At 45.9% G+C, this 18996-nt stretch overlaps 3 protein-coding genes across 5 annotated transcripts in view; 2 read left to right on the forward strand and 1 right to left on the reverse strand.

The window, feature by feature from the left end:
• Positions 1-3038, forward strand: part of PRICKLE4 (prickle planar cell polarity protein 4) — a 7661-nt gene extending 4623 nt beyond the window's left edge. The window contains exons 6-8 of the mRNA XM_037052605.1: positions 286-490; positions 926-2029; positions 2730-3038. Coding sequence (XP_036908500.1) covers positions 286-490; positions 926-1302 — 582 coding nt within the window. The 3' untranslated portion in view covers positions 1303-2029; positions 2730-3038. The remainder of the gene's footprint in view (positions 1-285; positions 491-925; positions 2030-2729) is intronic.
• On the forward strand, positions 1867-9073 carry TOMM6 (translocase of outer mitochondrial membrane 6). 2 transcript variants are annotated; one of them, XM_037052613.1, is made up of 3 exons: positions 1867-2029; positions 2448-2552; positions 2730-3038. In XM_037052613.1, exons 1-2 carry the CDS (start codon positions 1902-1904, stop codon positions 2542-2544), a joined length of 225 nt encoding a protein of 74 aa, XP_036908508.1. In that variant the 5' UTR covers positions 1867-1901; the 3' UTR covers positions 2545-2552; positions 2730-3038. The 2 variants fall into 2 exon arrangements, with proteins under 2 accessions (XP_036908508.1, XP_036908510.1); XM_037052615.1 differs by lacking the exon at positions 2730-3038 and adding an exon at positions 9063-9073 and having other exon boundaries at positions 1880-2029.
• USP49 (ubiquitin specific peptidase 49) lies at positions 6131-17797 on the reverse strand. Of its 2 annotated transcripts, none has more exons than XM_037052551.1 (5): positions 16434-17797; positions 14853-15057; positions 11665-11773; positions 10345-10550; positions 6131-9371 (listed from the first exon to the last, which is right to left on the reverse strand). In XM_037052551.1, exons 1-5 carry the CDS (start codon positions 17772-17774, stop codon positions 9181-9183), a joined length of 2052 nt encoding a protein of 683 aa, XP_036908446.1. In that variant the 5' UTR covers positions 17775-17797; the 3' UTR covers positions 6131-9180. The 2 variants fall into 2 exon arrangements, with proteins under 2 accessions (XP_036908446.1, XP_036908456.1); XM_037052561.1 differs by having other exon boundaries at positions 9253-9371; positions 10496-10550.
• Between the last annotated feature and the right edge of the window lie 1199 nt (positions 17798-18996).

Below are 18996 nucleotides of genomic sequence, written 5' to 3' on the forward strand. Positions count from 1 at the left end.
TGCTGTGCCTGATCATGAGAGGAACTGCCTTAATATCAGCATAAGTGGCCGCGTGGAACCCTGTGTTAGGAGTCCAGGCGACGCGGTCGCACTTTAGGTTGTGCCACCAGCTAGCTGGGGGATCCTGGCTAAGCCAATCGGCCCTCCCTGCGTCAGAGAGTGGTTGAGTTGATCAAATGGGAATGTCTGTAGCCATGCTTTAGAGCTAACTGGCTATAAGGCGTGGTTATTGGATGAATGAATGAGTGAGTAAATGAATGAGCCGTTCCCCTTTCCCTCCCCCAGCTGATATTCTCCCGGAGCTGCACTGAGGCAGAGGGACAGCGCTGGCATGAGAACCACTTCTGCTGCCAAGACTGCGCCGGGCCCTTGGGCGGAGGACGTTATGCCCTGCAGGGGGGCGGCCCGTGCTGCCCCAGCTGCTTTAGGAGTCGTTATTCGGATGTCGGCTCCAGCCCGGCCGAGACACCAGAAGGAAGGCAGTCCCTTGGTAAGGGAGGAAAGGTGCAGATCAAAGGGGAAGCAGGCAGCGTCTTGGGCTGGGCAGAGGAGGGAGTTCTCCCGGGCTGGAACCCTCGCCCCGGTCCCGCGCCGTCCCTTCCCTCCAGCAGCGCCCCCCGTCCGCCAACCGCATGCCCCAGACCCGAGCCTCGGGGCCCGCAGCTCTCACCGCGCATCCCTGGCCGGAGCGCTCCAAGGGCCTCCCGAGCCCACCCCGCACCGCGGTAAAGGCTGCGGCGCGGGAGCGCCTGGACTGGGGACGCGGCCGCCCCCTGGTGGGCGGAGGCAGGGAGGGGCAGGGAGTCCGGGACGGGAATCGCGGCGGCGGGCGGGGCGGGAGGCTGGGCCTAGCTACCTAGGGCCGCCCCGCCGGGATCTGGGCGGAGATTCGGGCCTCTGAGATAGGCGTGTCTGATCCCGCCAGGAACGGGGGAGGCGGGGCTCGACAGAATTGAAGGAGGTGACAACGACCCACTACACTTAGCGACTATCTCCGGAGTATCCCTCAACGCTGCCCCCAGCTCCAGTCAGGAAACCCAGAGGGCGCTGCTTGGAACCAGCCCGGAGCAGGAGTGCCGAACAGGGGACAAAGCTGAGGCACCCAAAGGGGAAGGGCAGGGCCCCCTGGAGACGCCCGCTGATGCCAAGGAGGACGCCCCCTGCCCCACCTGCTCCTCTTCCTCTGACTCAGAACCCGAAGGCTTTTTCTTTGGACAGCGCCTTCCCCTTCCCTGCAAGACCCCCAGAAGCCTGCAAGCTGAGGGCAGTGACACCTCCAGGAAGCACTGCACCATTTGCTAGTTGCGTGGCCCGGAGAAGGGGGAGTCAGGGTGAGGGATGATCTGTAAGGCTTTAGACGCAGACTCTTCCCCCCCACCACCACCATAAAAATCCTAGACTGAGTGAAAATAGGGACACGCCTAGTAAAGGGGACAAGATGACAAATTTGAGTACTCCCTCTTCAGCCCGCGCATTCTGTGACTTTTCACGAAGACTTCCCTTGGGGAACCCCCTTCTCCAAAGCTACGCAGCCCCTGCCGAGCTAGCTCCTACTCCGACATGACTGGCTGGGACTGCTCGATCCCCAGCATCCTTCTGAGCCAATGAAATAGTCACTCAGAGACCACGTGTGATGTTAGCGGCCCGACGATCCGAAGGCCGGGGGAGTGCCGGAGGTGGAACGGCACTAGGGATGGCAGGACCCGGCATCGCTCCTCCTCTTGCAGAGCTGGTGGACGCTCGGCCTTGGAGTGACAACTGTCTCCCGGACAACCGACCTCGCTCTGACTACGGCGCCCTCTGTTGTCAGTAGCTGGCCAAAGGGCTAGGCCGGAAATGCGTCATCCGCTCGCGCCGACACCATTACGCCAGAGACCTTGCGGAGCGTGAGGGGGGCTGCTATGGCTTCCAGTGGTGTCAGTGTGAATGCTGGCGGCTCGGCAAATGAAGTTTCCGAAGTTCCAGACAACGTGGGGGATTGGCTTCGGGGCGTCTACCGCTTCGCTACCGATAGGAATGACTTCCGGAGGTAAGCGAGGCCCGGGAGCCTGGTTCCTCTCTACCCCTCCGTGCCCGTGTTCATAACTTACCGCATTTTCCTCCGCCCAGGCGGGCGCTTGCGGGTTAAAACTACCAACTTCTAGGCCTCATAGTGGTTTTGGCCGTGGCTTCCTGAGGCCCTTGACCGGAAGAGTTCCCGTGCGGCAGAAGCGGTCTTTTCAGTTACCTGCCTTAGGTCTAGAGAATTTCACCCTGACGGGGGAGGGGAACTGGAAGAGGAGGCGCCAACAAGAAAAGTCGGGCTTTTCGGCCTTGGACGAGCGCTAAATTGGCCTTTGCATTTGACCCAGGTTTTTCCAGGGGGGGGGGGGTGGGGTGGGAAGCTTTTTACCTCGAAGTGACTCACTCAGTGACCACAGGGTTAATAGAATACATTCTTTTTCTAGAAACTTGATCCTAAACTTGGGACTTTTTGCTGCGGGAGTTTGGCTGGCCAGGAATTTGAGTGACATTGACCTAATGGCACCTCAGCCGGGGGTGTAGCCAAATAGGTAAGCACGTGACCACTGCTCCGTGTGTGGTAAACATGGGAAGGAGACTTGATGTAAAACCCCGGGCAATGTCTTAGTTAAATGTGTTCCCACGTTAGAAAGGATTTCAGTTTACCAATTTTCCTCCAGTGCTTTTAGATTTCTAATGCCACCTGTCGTCCTGTCATTTGGCTGCAGACACAGGCAACCCGTGCTGTACTCGAATCTTCCAAGCACAGAGCCTCCAGCCCGTGACCATCACAAGACTTGTCCTGATGGCAGCTGAAGTTTGATTCAGAGGGGTACCTTCCCTGCCTGATTTTTCTTCGCCGAGTCTCTTCAGAACTCCATTGTCTCGTCAGCAGTCAGGTTTCAGCTAAAGTGTTGTCCTGTTTTGTAAACTTCTGTACATAGTTCCTAAGTTTCTGCAGGGGGTGATTTTTGCTCGTCTTGAAGAATAACCTGATGACATTTTAACAGTTATTCAAAATAAAGACTACACACAAAGCCATTTTTATTCTTTTAATAAGAAACTTCAGCTTACAAAAACAAGGTGTAAAAAGTTGATTTACAAAAATCATAAAAACATGATTTATATTTCACACTCAAAAGAGACAGGAACAAGCCCCAAACATGGATTGTGACAGAGGTGGTTTGTTTCAGAAAACAGAAAAAAAAGCAATGGAAACTAGCCGCCGTACATTGAGGTTAACACAGGATGAAGCCATTTGGTGTTGCATAGCATGTGAGTGTGCCAGGCGGGTTTGCCGGGCACCAGGGAGGCGTTGTTGCTGTAACAGAATGGCAGGAAGACGACAGTGATGAGCAGGTGGGAGGCAAGGTGTTAAGTGAGCCTGGGTGATGGGCACAAAAATGAGCAACTGTCTGCCTGAGAAAACTGCTTCCTTGACAAGGAAATACTTTCTGACCCTGAAATTCATGGTAGTGCCACTGTCCAGGAGTTGGGGGTTCTTTGGGAATGGAATATGTAGTGAACTGGCCTGGAAACACTCATGTAAGAAAGATGTGGAAATAGAGACAGATTGCCTTTGGCAACTCTTTTCATAGTTAATTTACTCCGGTAGGCATTTTAAAAAATACTGCTTTTCTGTGCCAAGTCTCTTATGGAACTGGTATGGGTTCAAGGGACATGAATTGGAAAGGAGGGTCAGTATAAACGTATCATAGTGGCCTGTCACAGTTGACAGATGTCTCTAGCAATCTGTTCCCTAAAGACATAGGACAAAATAGTTCCTCTTGACTCTGCTGGCATAAGCCCCAGTAAGAAAGCTGTTTGAGAACTAGATTTTAAATATATTTTCTTTTTTAAAAAAGCACCATTCTCTTGTATTAATCAGGTAGGTCCCCATCTGTTAGTAGGAAGAAGTTTGAGCCAGTGAATTCAGGGCTGTGGCTGAAACCAAAACCCTTTAAGCGTCTTACTGAGTGTTAAGATTGGGAAGGGTTACATATGTGAGAGCAGGGCTGAGGTTTGAAGCCATCAGACGGTGACCAGGAAGGATACTTTCAAGCCACAGCATGGATCTGTGCCCCTTCCCACCTGCATCAGACACTGTAAGGCAAACATGAGCACCTCCTGTTCTTTATAACAAAGAAACTTACACCCTTGAAGTCTGCTACCAGATCTCTTCATTGTGAGCAGTCCTATTTTATAAAAACTTTCAAAGTTAAAAATCAAAACCCAGCAACAATTGACTTGGTAGCTTTCAAAATCATAATTGAAATTTCATTCAAAATTTAATATTTTGTATTATGTCAACTTTAAAATTTTTAAAAATGTTTTAGTTTCAAGTAATGTGTTCACTGTTGGATTGTAAAGCCATATGCTGGTAAGGTAAAATTTCACTTGAATTGGCTTAATTCCTCCAAGTGGTAAGACTAGCAAATAAAGCTACCAAATCTACAATTTAAAAAATGATGATGAATAATCATTCTGTAAATCAAAATGCTGGCTTTCACCATCCAACACACAACATTTTCCCCAAGGGAACTCATTTTTACATCATCAGTTTTCAGTCCTGGCTAATTAACACAGTGCTATGAAAATCTCTTACACTACTTAGATTTTAAATGAAAACATGCCAAAAGAATAAGTATGGGAAGAGTCCACAAAAATGACTGTTCACCTCAATGTTATAGTAGGTATAGTGTACTTAGAGCAATGTATGGGTTGAGTGAGTACACAGTATTTCAAGTCAAAGCCATAGATCAAGAGAATGGATAATTTAAATGTGGAAGATAAAAACTAAACTCACAGTCATATTTAGAAGGCGCTTTCAGTTGTAGTGCTAACTTAAAAGAATCTGAGCCACCAGGGAGATGCATACTTACCCAGTAAAAAACTAAGTGGCCATGGAAGGTTTTACTCCAAAGAGAGAAACTCCTCACCTAACTAAACCAGTGTTAGGCTGAGGGACCCAGTTATTAAGTGTGCTTTGAGTGGTGAGGTTCTCAAACACCCTTTGGTGAAATCTCATGACTCTGGAAAGAGTGAGGTTGGAGTAAAAGGACATGCTGTGAACAGCCCTGCAGGTGAGCCGACCAGGTCTTAACCTTCCACAGCTACTCAGCACCATCCCAGTTGGCATCTGCAGGGTGAAAGGGGCGGGCAGGTTCTTTGAGCCGTCTCTTGTGCATGTTGCACAGTGCACTGGCTTGCTTTACCATCTACATTAAAGGCTCACAGATACGGGATTGTGTTCTACACTGCCTTCTGAAATTCCCTGCAAAAGAACTTCAGAACTAATGGAGGTAGCACTTCAGGGGGAACCGTTTTTGTTTAACTTCTACCATAAGTTGCCCAGCATTAGAAAAATGAAAAAGCCTTTTTTGAATGTTTGTGCTCTCCCGACCAGCTGGAAAAGCAACCCTTCTGCTCACAAGATACACTCCCAGACTGGGGTGTAGTATATGGTTAAGAAAGGTGGCCCTCCCAGCCTGATTTGAAAAGGCTCAATCGAGTGAACGTTTTAAACATAAAAAGGGTGGTTAAAAAGAGTGGGGTACAGAGTCTGCCTGGAGAAGCAGACATTTCATGAATAATCACAAATACAGATTTTGGACATTACAGAAAATTTCAGACCTTGCTGGTAAGAATAATTTGCTTTCACACATGAGATATGAAATGCTTTTTAAAAATCTGATACCAAATGTCCTTTATACTATACAAACCAATTTGCCCCTTGAAATGACAAGAAGGAATCCTAATCTGTTCAGTTCCATGCAAACCGTAATTGGGTACAAGGCACCAAATTTTATGAATTGTATAAAATTAGTTCACAAAGCTTTATCAGTAAGCAGAACAAACTCCATCTCTCCTTCCCTGCCTGCCCACCCACATCCCACCCCCCAACACCCAACCAAGTTTTCTTTTCTGCACTACTGTCGACCTCTTAGGCTTAGGCTGGGGGCTGGCTAGGGCCACATCCCACCGCCAGCCAACCCACTCCCTTAGTCCTTGCACTTGGATGGAACTGTAAGCATAGGAAGAGAAGGGAACTCATACAATCATTGACTCTAGAAGTCTTATCATTAAAAACAAAAATAAACTCTGCTATTGAGTCCATAGGACACATTAACACTTCTATAGTTTCCAATTTATTCATGACATTTAAAGAGACATCTGGAAATTCTTTACAGTGTGGCACCACCCCCCTCAGCCTGAGAGGGGCTGGATCAAAGCTGGCAAGAGCTCTGTCCACTATTTAGTAAGAGCTTCAGTTTCTGGCTGTTGAGGGCATTCCTAATCTCTTTTATGCTAGCATGGATGCTCATCTCCGAGGCAACCACAAGTACGAAGGTCAAGCTAGACTGAGGTAAAAATCCTTTTTGAGGGCCAGGGTGCATTCATCTTGGCTGGCTACAGTGGAAAGTAAACACACCAGCCAACTGCTAAGGGTTCCTGGAACGGGATGCTAACTACGGGTCTGGGAGAGAAGCAGGTCTGTAAGGTTCAGTTAGGAGATCTTGGGTTTTGTTTGGCAGCATCTAGTTAACTTCTCTACCTGGCTCTTATTTTCTTCTCTTTAAAATGTTTCAATTTAAAGTACTGTAAGATGCAGCTAAGAAATTCATCTACTTCCAATATGTAAATAAATTAAAGGCAAAGGGACATTTCCCTCACAACAGCCATTGACTTATGTAGCAGGGATCTGTTCTTTAATAAAAAATCATCATAAATACGAACACCTCAACAGCGTCTGGTGCTGCTGCCTCTGGGTACCTGAGGGTCTGTGACTGCGGGGCTGCCTTCGGGAGCACACAGCTCAGTGAGGACTCTGGTGTTGGTTTCTATTCCAACTCTTTTAAATCATTTTATTAATTCGATACAGGGGTGTTTAGCTAAATTAAGCATTTGTTTTACACAGTTTTAATCTGCTTAATGTCCTTATAATATTTGGTATAAAACTTTTTAACAATTAAATTTGAAGGTCTTTTAATTTTTCATTAAATGTTCATTTTTCTTAAATACTTCCCCTGGACAGCCTGAGGGATGAAGTAGATGCTTTATTAATTCTCCATTTGCAGTTCTCCTTTTCTAGAATAATAAATATTGCATTCAGTGAAAAATGAGGCACAACTTACATTTTGCTTTCTTTTTTATTCTCCTGGGTGGTGAGTTTTTTTTGTTTTTTGTTTTTTTTGGTTAATGTGCTTTTCTGTTGTCACAAAAAGTCATCATCAACCACGCCGACTTAAAAATGCGGATCTAGAGAGTGTAGTTTCACGTCCGAGCCCCTGGTAGCGTGGGCACTGTGACACTTTAAAACAGTGTCCAGGAGAGGGCGAGCCCAGGCCAAGCTTATCCAAAGAAGCCTGCAGTAGACAATATAAACCAAATAGCATAAAAAATGCTATACGCTATCGCTTCCAAATAAAAGCTAAATATTACAGAAACCTCACAGTGTTGAAAAAAGCAAGTTTAAAATACAGTCACTCCCCACTTCCTTATCAGGGTAAGCCATTTTCTGTCTGAATTTCCTCCATGTCTCAGTGCTGTCTGGCTGATCCTATGGGAGAGTTTGTCTCAAAAGAGGTCAAAAACAAACGCTACACATCTGCTCTGGAATGTGGCTCAGCAACAGTGCTAAAGCTGTGACCCTTATTCATTATCCTCTTTTCCCAATTTCCGACTCCTCCCCAAACTTACTTCCACATCTATTCCCTTCAAGTGACAACTGTACTTCTACCTGAATTGAAATATGAACATGACATACTCAGTCAAAAGATGAGCATTCATATGACAGGCTGAGGCAGGTTGCAGCAACCGCACAACAAGAGTTACAGTTTATATTCACTGGCGAGGCAAAGTGAAGGGCTGAGATGGGAAATTCAGTGGTGCCTGATGGGGAGCAAGGTTTCCACCTGGGCAATTTCATTTCACTCAGGAACTGACCCAGTTTAGAAAGAAAGACCTATTTTACTAGCGCTGGAGTACAAGACAGGGCACGCTTGCTTTCTCTGGTGGACTCAGTGTGGCTGGGTGAAGAAATGAGAGGAATTATCAGATTTGGGAGGAAACAGGTCAAGCCATCAGCAATAAACCGTTCAGACACAGGACACAGATTTCCTAAGCCCTAGGAAAGCAAAAGCTCCCAAACCTTGTGTTGAACAAAAATGAACAATAATGTTCTAACCTTCCAGTAGCAAGAAAGAAGCTTTGAGCTAAGAAAGCTGCATGTTGCACCAAGTAAGAACCGGTGACAGGCATTCAGAGAAGCCCTGGGCCACCAGCTATTCCTGCCCACCCTCAAATGAGTTCTGAGAAAGCCTTAGACAAATGACTTAAAGACCAGTTTAGATTAAACTTTAGGCCCTGACCTGACCCAGGATTTGCCACAGAATTGGGTAGCCAGAGTGCCCTTAGGCCCAGCAAGCAACAAAGAACATGTTGTGTGCCAGTTTACTGATCCCCATATGAACTGCTCCTTTAGAATGAAGGGATGGTCACGTCAGTCTTAGAAGATGTGGAATGATTAAATGAGCAGCATCCAGGGAGGGTGTGAGATGTGAAAACCCCCCATTTGGCATGGGGGGGTTTGCTCCATGCATCTCATTCCAACCTTAACTGCTATCCCCCCAAAAGGTCAGTCTGCACGTTTTCAACCCTTGAAGGTTAATTCCTTTGTAGGAACAATTCCTTAGACTTCACCTGCTGCCTTGGAACCAATTCCATCCAGCAAGCTGCCAACCCAGGAGCCCCTTCCTTCATCCAGGGCTACTCACATCAGGAGGGTTCTTCTGGGGCCGCACGGAGGAGCCCTGATTAGCAGAAGAGTCACATACTGGAGAGAAAACATGGCTTCTCTCCTGGTTGGATACGACCGATTTCCTCCCTCTTTGCTCTACCCAGCTCCCTCTATATTCAGAAATAATTGAGGGAAGAATCTTCATTCAAGTTACTCCTTTTTGATTTGTTTTATCAAAGGAGGGAATTTCCAAATCCATTCAAAAGAAAGTGACTACAGATTTTATGATAGTACATGAGTCACCTGGCACCTTCAGCTCTAGACCCAGGGAGGCAAACCTAGGAACCTGTTCCTGCAGTAAACCTTACTTCCTACAAGAGGAAAGATGTGTGGGCACCAACTGTTTAAAAGCAAGCCAGTCTTTGATGTGTGCCTCCCATTCAGGGGAAGGTCCGTGGTCTGCCCTCATTGTTGTTGCTGGGCTGCACCTGAGCTTGGAGTTGGGTTTCTGAGATCCTTGCATTGCCCTGAACTGTTCTTTGAGTGTAAAAAAGGATGTAGGCTTGAGTTTTGCACACTTCATCGACACTGCATACATTCAGCTTTGAGTCATTGCAGTGGACCCAAAAACCTAGGAAACCAAAGGAAAGAAAGGGTAAATGACCATCCAACTTGTATTTCCAATCAGCAGGCAAAACCAGGAGATGAAGAAAGGGACAGAGGAGTGTGAACAGAGCAACCCTCGATTATTGGTCAGGGGGGAAGGGACAAGTGAGTGAAACCGAGAGACTTCCCTGTACACTGGCTTTTACCCCAGCAAACCCCACCACAACACTGCTCACAATATTAACTGACCATGCTTTTTATCCTAATTGTATTCGGACTTTTCATCCCCCACTGGCTTTCTACAAAGATAGCCATGAGACTGCAGGTGAAGAAAAGGGAAGAGAAGGAGGACAGGGGAAATATAAACAGAGAGGAGTAATAAAGGAAAATTTAGAAAGGAATAAAAAGTTATTTGTTCACAGGCTCACTCTGGCTGCCCAAGGGCTGAGGGGTTCCAGATCAGTACTCTACTGAAAAGGCCTTTGCAACCACTAGCTGGGCAGCTCTGCCTTGGGGACAAGGACTAAAAGCTTCTTGAAAGGGGTCCTTGTATTCCCACACCTTCCACCGTATGGGATAGAGTACAGACATAGTAAGTGCTCAGTAAATGTCTCCAACTTAATTAGGAGCTGAGGCTAGTGAGATCCATACAGTATCTCCAAGAGGTTAGATGGGTCACATCATTTCTGCATAACCAAGAAGGAAACAGGCCTGCAGCAGTGTCGCTAATAATGATAACCTCAAACATCAACTGAGCATAATGTGCTAGGCACATGCTAAGCACTTTTACATGTGTCAGTTCTTGTTACTTTTTAGAACAATCTTATGTTGTTACTTAGTAATGTATCAGAAATTTCAATCAAACTCCCATAATTCTTCCACTGGGATTTAAGTGTTTGTAACATCCTTCTATAGATGAAATAAAAAGGGGAGAAATGAAATGTGGACAAACCAACCCTTTTCCGTGTCCCCCACCCTACAGAGTAAAGTGCACGCACCTCCCTCTGTGTTGTAGCAATAGGCTGTGTAGTGTCCTGAGCCAAACCCTTTCCCGTGATGCATGACCACTGCGGAGAGATCATAGGCAAAGGTCTCTTTGTCAAGAGAGGAGAGCATGTCCCTGCAGCAGTAAGGTTCCATGGTTAATACCTGGTCAAAGACGACATGGACCCCAATCTTCTCTCGATGATTACGGCCAGACCACCTAGAACACGGATATAAACTTCTTACTAGCAAAAAATGGCATAGGTGATCAGAGGTATGAGAGGGGACCCCCCCACCCAAACCAGAATTATCTTCTGGAGGGCAGGCCCTTTACAGTACAGGCTTCCCCAACTAGGTGAGTGTTCTACAAACCCCTGTGTATCAGTGTACCAGCTGGTGTTATTGTGAGAGGCTGCATTTGGCTTCAGTGAATTTTCTGAAGACTCTTTTAATGCATCTGCTCATTTCATGATGGGTGATTTACCAGTGCCCCTGCCCACACTGCACTCAGTGTTCGGCAGTTCTGACCAACAACGGCATGACCCCCGTGCCCCACCCTCCCTATTCACCCAGTCTCTCCCTGAGTGATTTTGTTTTTGTTTCCCTGGATGAAAAAAAGCCTTCAAAGGGAAACATTTTCCCGATGTGGAAGAGTTGAAATGAAAAACGGCAGAAACACTAAAAGGCATCAAAATCAACAAGTTCAAAAACTCTCTTGAGCAGTGGAAAAAATGTCTTACAGGTGTAGTGCATCAAATGGAGAGTACTGTGAACGTGACAGAAGTTTACACATGTAAGAATACAGTTTTTATAAATTCTTTTTGTTGAGTTCCCCCTCGTATAGGTAAAACTGGGAACTGAGAAAACCCTCAGGCTTTGGTTTTCACACCAATAAAACAGTAATAGTCAATGTGCACATATATTTCTTATGAATGTTCCGTGATGTATCCTGAAACTGCAGATCCCTAAACAACCAATTCAGGCAATAATCTTTTGTAGCTTACTGCCTGCCCTTGTTTTGTAGATTATCTCATAGTTGATTTTAAAGATGACTTTCTATAAGCACAGGTGAAGCTAGAAAATCTTTGAGCACAGACACCTGGTGCAGGCTGGCCAGTTAAATGGGGCCATAAGAACAGAAGGCCGGACCTGCTGGGCCCCAACATCAACGTGCCTCCCTGCGTGTGGTACATTTGAATCTCCATGGAAAGCACAAGCTCCCTAAGGAACCAGCATCCCTTCCCAACAGCAGAGACTTGTATCCTCACCATTTGCTTTCGAAGCAGTTGTTCCTACAGTTTACAGCCACCTGGGGTGCCCAAGAGCAAGCTCACCTGAATCTTTTAAGGTGCAGCCGGAGGACCTGAGGTAGTCTGTAGATCATTAACTGCTTTCTAGCTTCACTCAGAACAAGGGGTTTGGGATTGGATCTTCGTCGTTTGCCTATATGGTTTGGAAAGGTACAAGACATAGATGGTGAGGAGTCTCATTTTTCCTAGCTGTGGTAGAGACAATGACTTGGCACTCAGTATGCACTTTCCTTATTTCTAATATTTAAACCTCAGTTTTCTCTGGGCAGCTATATGACCCTCTCTGACTGCATTTTCCAGCCTCACATCTACATGCTGCGGCCATGGGAGTCCTGGCAGAGATGAACTGAATGACTGTGTGGTATTCTTGGGATGGCAGCTTCAAGAGGGCTGACTCAGTTGTAGGATGCATCCTTTGTCCTTCCCGCTGTTTGCAAGCATTGGAACTCCTCTGGGGCCATGTGGTAATCTTGAGGATGGAAGGCCTGAACTAAGACAGCAAACCTGAAAGATGGAAGGAGCTTGGGTATTCAAGCCCCTGAATGCAAGCCCCTGAATGTCCTTTGGACTTCTTTTACATAACAAAAGAAAATATGTCTCATTTTAAGTCATTGTTATTTGAGTTGCCTTAACAGCAGCTAAAATCTAATCCTGATACATCCACTTTCAACTGTTGGCCATCAGCAATGTCCAAAATTGGTGTGGGTTTAGGATGACACACTCCTGATGTCATGGGCTTGTTAGTGGAATATAATACAAGGTCACCACAATAACATGCACATAAAGGCATATGTTAGGGTTCTAGGCCTTTAAATACAGGCTTATAACTTAAATTATGATATATCATAATATATCTTTAAGAGCTTTTTGTTTTCATCGGAAAGGTCTAATTCTATTTCCTGCTCACAGCTAGTTGTATGTGCTATTGGACAAGTTACTCAAAACTCTGAATCTCAGTTTGCTTTCCTGTGAAATGGGGAATAATGCATGTATTATTAGGAAAAAGGTAAGAAATACAGTATTACTAAGGGACAAAGTACTTAAACAGATTCGCCCCCAGCATGATATGCTTGTGGCATATACAAATACTTAGAAAAGAACCTTTTTTGGTTTTATACTTCTATGCTGTACTTAGTGTTTGAAATACGTTTCTTGGATCAAAGCACACTGCTGGACCTGCAGGACAAGGCTGACCGGCTGGCCAGTGGAAACAAAGCCCTCTCAATTTCTTTTAGAAGCCTTCTCTATAACCATTTACTGATGACTGCTGTTATTAATTAAGCTGGTGAATAGACAGGAATATAAAATTAGCTAGTGGTCCACTTGTGGTGCCTGCTAATACTTGTCTATGACCTGATATCATGGTCTCAGTGTCTAAAGAGCTTGAGATGTGATTCCAAGTCCTGTCTGTAACACTTGAGAAAGGTACCAAATCACCGGCAGATGACACATCCCAGAACTTTCTGTGATAACAGGACGTGGGGCTGTTGCTTTTCATAATGGACCACAGCAGAGCGAGTGTGCCACTGCATTTGCTAGGGCTGCCAGTCATGACATGTGGGGGCGTGAACAGAAAGAGAATTCAAAGCAGCGCCTGGCCTTATTTTACATTCCTATTCACCAGCAGATTTTTGAAAATTATTGTAGCCCTTCCTGGGAACCCTGGCAGTGACTGCCACTGTCAGCAGAGGGAGTACATGAGCTAAAATGAAGGCCACATAGACTCTGGCTTTGTTTTCCGAAAATGAAATTCACAAAGAAAAAGAAATTACTGATTCAATTGAGATTGATCAGTTCTGTCTCCATTTGATTAAGCTGGTCACAAAGAGAGGTGGAAGGTTCATAGTTTTGAATACTCACAAGCAAAAGAGTCAAATTCATCTCATCCCTTTACCATAGCTTTCCTTCCCTGCTATTATGTGAACTTGCCTAGAGAAATCCCGATAAACTGGCACATCTGGCAACCAGAAAAACAATCTTTTCTTGCAAAAATGAATAAAGGAATTTCTTGCCTAATCTATCATGTCCGAGAATGATGGGATTAAAGCTGTTTACATCCTTCTGCTGTTCCTTACAAGTAAAAAGTTTTATGAATAAATATTTTTTAAAAACTGATAGTGCTCTAATAAGATAATTTAAGTCACTGCCTTAGTATCTCAATATAGATCAGGATATGGGAGTCTACAGTTAATCAAGTACAGCATTTCAAATTTTGTTTTAAAATAGCAAAGAAATATCGAGGATTACTTTTGACATTTGTCCTGATTCTTCAGAGAACAGGTTTCCCACAATTTATGACTAAAAAAATATGCAAAGAATTAAAAAGGGCAACTATAAGATTTTTGTTCCCAAAATGTGTACAGCTATTATATGGCTGCAAGGTGATTTCTAGATCTCTGCACAATCCATTAATTTTAGTTTCCAAATCTTTATACGCCAACAAACTCAAACATGAGTTTCCAAACATTTGCTCTGCATTTCCACTGCACGTGCTGAGTTAACATAAGTACTGAGCGTTAGTGTGACAAGGCAGAAGAGAGCATCCCTTACACAGGGCATCCCTGTGTAAGATGCCCATGAAACCAAACGGAAAGAGTTCCACTTTAAAATTAAAGCCACAATAGAGAAACACTTCCTTTTGACCCCCTCCAAAATGCCAACCTTTCAAACTTGTGAAGAAACAAATGCAGAATGTACTTCCACAGAGCAATGCACCTTACGACTTGCTTTCTTGATCTTATTGTACAGACCTTCAGCATCTCTTCTGATACTTTAAATCTACAAGTTTGGCACACAAGTACACTTTTTTGATGCCACAGCCCTCAAACAGACTATGTCACCTGAATTTAGATGAAATAAGAACTGTCAGACTCTATATTCATGAATTTCAGGCAGCACCTATGTAGCACTATGAAGCTAAGCACTCACATTCTTGGAGTCCCCATTTCAGGACCCACACTTTCAAATGCCTCCCAAGATAACAGCTAATGTCAATTACACCAGAAGTCAAAGGAGGCACTCACTACTCCTAGGGTTGGTTTTGTTTTTTTTTTGATAATTTATATGTTTATTTTCAGTATAATGGGAGGGAAAACATGTTTTAGAAGCACTCAATATTATCAGTGTTACTCTTCATTAAAAGGAGCAAAAGAGGCACCTTAAACTGATATTCCAGTTGCTCACACCCCCGTCCCCCCAGCCCGAGCACTCACTGTTACACTGGTCACAAGCGTAGATTCTCCCTTCTAGGGCCTCTGTCTCTGTGAACTTGGCCAGCATCTCAGTGAGCAGGCACTCTGTCTGATCCAAAGGGACAAACCCCTTTTCTATGCAGTGATAGCGTTCAGGGAATTCCAGGGACAGATCCCAAAAGGGCTCAATGGTGTTGGATTTGTAATTGCATGATACACATGTGACCTAGAATTAAAAGATTAATTTATAGGTTATAACTCCATGCTTCCCACATACATTTTTGCTTGATTTATACATGACACATAACTTGACCAAAACTAAGTGTACTGCTTTTTAAAAATATTTTATTTTTTAGGGAAAGGGGAAGGGAGAGAGAAAGAGAGGGAGGAAAACAGCAATGTGTGAGAGAAACATTAATTGGTTGCCTCTCACATGTCCCCAACCGTGGCCCGCAACCCAGGCACATGCCCTGACTGGGAATTGAACCAGCGACCTTTTGGTTCACTGGCCAGAGCTCAACCAGCAGAGCCACACAAGCCAGAGTGTGTACAATTTTCAAAAAATATTTTAATTATAATATTAGACATAACTTTAAGAGAATTAGAGCATGTTACTTCTGTATATATTTCTAACAATGTGACTCTAGCTGCACCTGGAAAACCACCAAGCACAGAGGTCATTACCTGCACCTTTCTCTCCTCTCCTCGCCCAAAGCATGTTCTACCAGATTCAGTGCTGCGGTGCAGACTGCACGTTACCCTGAAATCAGTCTGAGATGAAGAATTTGCAAACTCCTGTCTGTTCCTCTCATGCCCACACCCCTTCCACTTCCAGTCTTTGCTCCCTCCGTGCAGTCCTAACTTGCCTCTTTTTGCCCCTAGTTCTTGTTGCGGCATCCTTACACTGATCCTGTGTCCACAGAGACCCCAAGTACCTTGTGATTAGGACTCCTCAGATGTACCTTTCTTCCCATGGACCCTCAGAGGCTATAGGAAATGCCGATAAATACTCCCCTTTCAAATGCTAACAGCCTAAATAAACTTTCTCTCCCCATCTTACTCATCATTCTTTTAAAACCTTCAATATCAACACACAAACCTCAGTTAGCATAGAGGTTTTACCTGAATCTCTCAAGTTGCCAACCTTTTTAACTTTAAAAATTCTCTTTCTTCATTTTCTCACAAAGCCTTATCTGTGAGTCTCTGCTTCTGTCCCTACATGGCTAAAGATCTAGAAAATGAAAGGTAATGGGGAACAGGAGGGAGGCTTGTTTAGGCCTTTGGCATCCTCCTAGCCATGTTCCTCCCTTCCCTGTATGTGCAGAGTGTCTAATTAGGAAGAATACATACTCTTTCAAGCTACTGTGGAACCAAGGTTACAGACAAATTATTCAACTTCCTAAAACTGATCAAAGGATGGTATGCCAACCATGGGCACTTAATCATAATGAGCATATTAGACTACCCATGTTGTCCTTAAAGGTTAGCAACATGCACTGAAATGAAGTGATATGGCTAGTTCACCAGGAGGCCAAACTCTAACAAGCAAGCCACCCTCCAACATCATGGGCAGACTTGGGGTTAGGGTGGACACACACCTACCTGACTGAGTAGCTGCCCGTGAAATATGGTGTTCACCACCTTTAAGACCTGTTTGGTGAGCTTCCTCTGGGAGAAGGGGATGAGGATCCGGCGGGCTGTGCCCTCAGACTCGAGTTCCTGCTGCACTTTGTGCAACAACTCGCAGAGGAACTCCTGAGCGTCTTGTTGGTCGTAGCCGCGGAAGGCAGGGATCAGACTCCACACGGAGTGAAGCATGGCGAAGGGTGACACCAGGGCCCACTTCCCGGACCACATGACTCGGAATAGGGTGTGCAGTTCGTGGCAAAGGGAGATGTGCTTTGAGCTGGGCTCCTTGTTCTGGATGAGTTCTAGACTCCTGGTGATGGAGGCCCCACCATTCCAACGGAGGCCGTCCTGCTCGCCGCAATACTCAGCCCTGTCACTCCTTGGTGACAGCTCCGTGGTGGAGCTGTTGGCCAGCCTGCTTGAGAGCGATGCCTTCCCATTGGTAGCTCTGGAAAAGAGTTGTTCTGTTTTGGAAGGGTCGAGGTTCAGAAAACACTCTCGGAACTTTTGGAGGTGGCTGAGCACCTGCAGGATAGAGTTCATGTAGCAGGTGTTGCCCAGGTTGCGGAGGCCGGTGACGCCTGGAGCCACAGCTGGTGCACGTCGTGGGGGAAGGCGGCCAGTGGAGGGCGTGCGAGGGGTGGCCGGGCGCGGGGCAGCCGCGCGGGGCGTGTGCAGCAGAAGGCGTGCGCTCTTGCGCGGAGGGGCGCTGGCCAGCTCTTCCAGCAGCCGCCGTTTGACCTCGAGCCGCCGCTGTCGCGCAGCCTCCTTCTTGCGCTCCAGTGCCTCCTCCCGCCGCCGCTGCTCCAGTTTTGCCTGACCACGGGAACTCTTCTCGAACCAGAGTCGGAGTGTCTTGGCTAGCAGGCGCTGGCGCCGGTACCACAGAGCCGTGAGCATCTGTGGCTGTCCCTGAGGAGTGCGCGGTGGAGGGGACGTGTCCTCGCCACAGGCCATGGACCGCAGTGAACGGCCTCGTCTCCCGGGAGGGTCCTGCTTCTGGCCCCTGACCGCCAGGAGGGAGCTTCTCAGCAGCTTCAGGTCCCCCTCCGGGTTATCATTGAGCACGTAGTCCTTGCACAGGTAACAGAATACGTAGAGATCCCGGACCTCCATGGCCAGAGGGTGTCCAGTTTCTTCAAAGTGTTTAAGGGCGTGGTCCTCGATGTAGCGGCCACAGGCCACATGCGAGCACTTGAGACAAGCCCACACAGACTCCGTGGTGGTGCACTCCCTACAGCACCACTTCTGAGGGTTCAGGATAGAGTGGTCCTGGGCCAGCCGCAATCGCCCTACATGTTTGCATCTATCCATGTCTTACAAAAGGCTCCACTCTTTCAACCTGACACAATAGGGCCCCGAAAGAGAGAGAGAGAGAGAGAAACAAAGCTTTCAGCAAAATATCTTCCTAGAAAAAGGCTTGCAACTGACATTTTCAACTCAATACTCATTCTCAATTCAAAATTGGTTCCTTTGGAAGTTAAAAAAAGAAAAGAAAACTTGGTGTGGCATGAGAATTACAGAAAGGCAAATTCCCTAAAAAGGAAGAATCAAAAAATACTATATGGAGGGCCTTCACACCAATTTGAAACTTTACATTTGCTAAGCCTATTTTAATCACCTAATTTTTATATAAGGCTGATTTTGTGTTCCTTAGGATTACATTGTACCCAAGTAGTCACCAGGAGAAAGAAACTTGTATTCTAAACCATTTTTTCACTGATGATGTACTGGAAAGGAAGCGTCTATGTCTCATACTGATCAAGATACTGGCTGTATGAAGAATGGGTCAGGGGAGAGGGAAGAAGAGGAGAGACAGTGTTCCAAACACCAGTAGGAGAGATGAAGACCATCAACCAAAAAGGCAATCTCAGTTAGGTCTCAATGTATTTCAAAGCAGAGACAACAGGATAAGGTAAAAGAAAAAGTTATCTACAGTACAAAGTATCACTTTTATTTTCTTGAGTCAGAAGAACCTGATGGAGGAAGTATACTGTGAGCCTCGATCTAGGTTAACATTGTATATGTCTGCTGTGGTCCGTCTGTGTTCCCCCCATTCATATGCTAAAATCTATCCTCCATGAAGATGGTATTAAGAGGCGGGGGCCTTTGGAAGGTGATTAGATCATAAATGGGTTGACCTTTCTGGGATAAGCTCTCACGAATGGGATTAACTTAGTGCCCTTAGAAGAGATTCCCTCACCCCTTCTGCCCTGTGAGGAGGACACAGTGAAGAGCTGTGTATGGCTATGAACCAGGAAGTCCTTACTAGACATGGAGTCTGGTGCCGTGACCTCGGACTTCCCAGCCTCCAGAACTGTGAGAAGTAAATGTTTGTTGTTTGTAAGACACACAGTGTGTGGTATTTTTGGTACAGCAACCCTGAAGGAGTAAGAAAATGTCTCTTTTTGAAAAGAAGATGTAAATCTTGTAGAAAGGTGGAAAAACTTTTACTTTCTTTACTGAAAGGGTAAGTAAATACAGAATATGATAGGTTTGACTCTTAGGACAAGAGGTGGCATGGCTACTGGTATTA

Source organism: Sturnira hondurensis, unplaced genomic scaffold (assembly GCF_014824575.4).
Source record: "Sturnira hondurensis isolate 20B ecotype Veracruz unplaced genomic scaffold, ASM1482457v3 Scaffold0000880, whole genome shotgun sequence".
NCBI lineage: Eukaryota > Metazoa > Chordata > Mammalia > Chiroptera > Phyllostomidae > Sturnira > Sturnira hondurensis.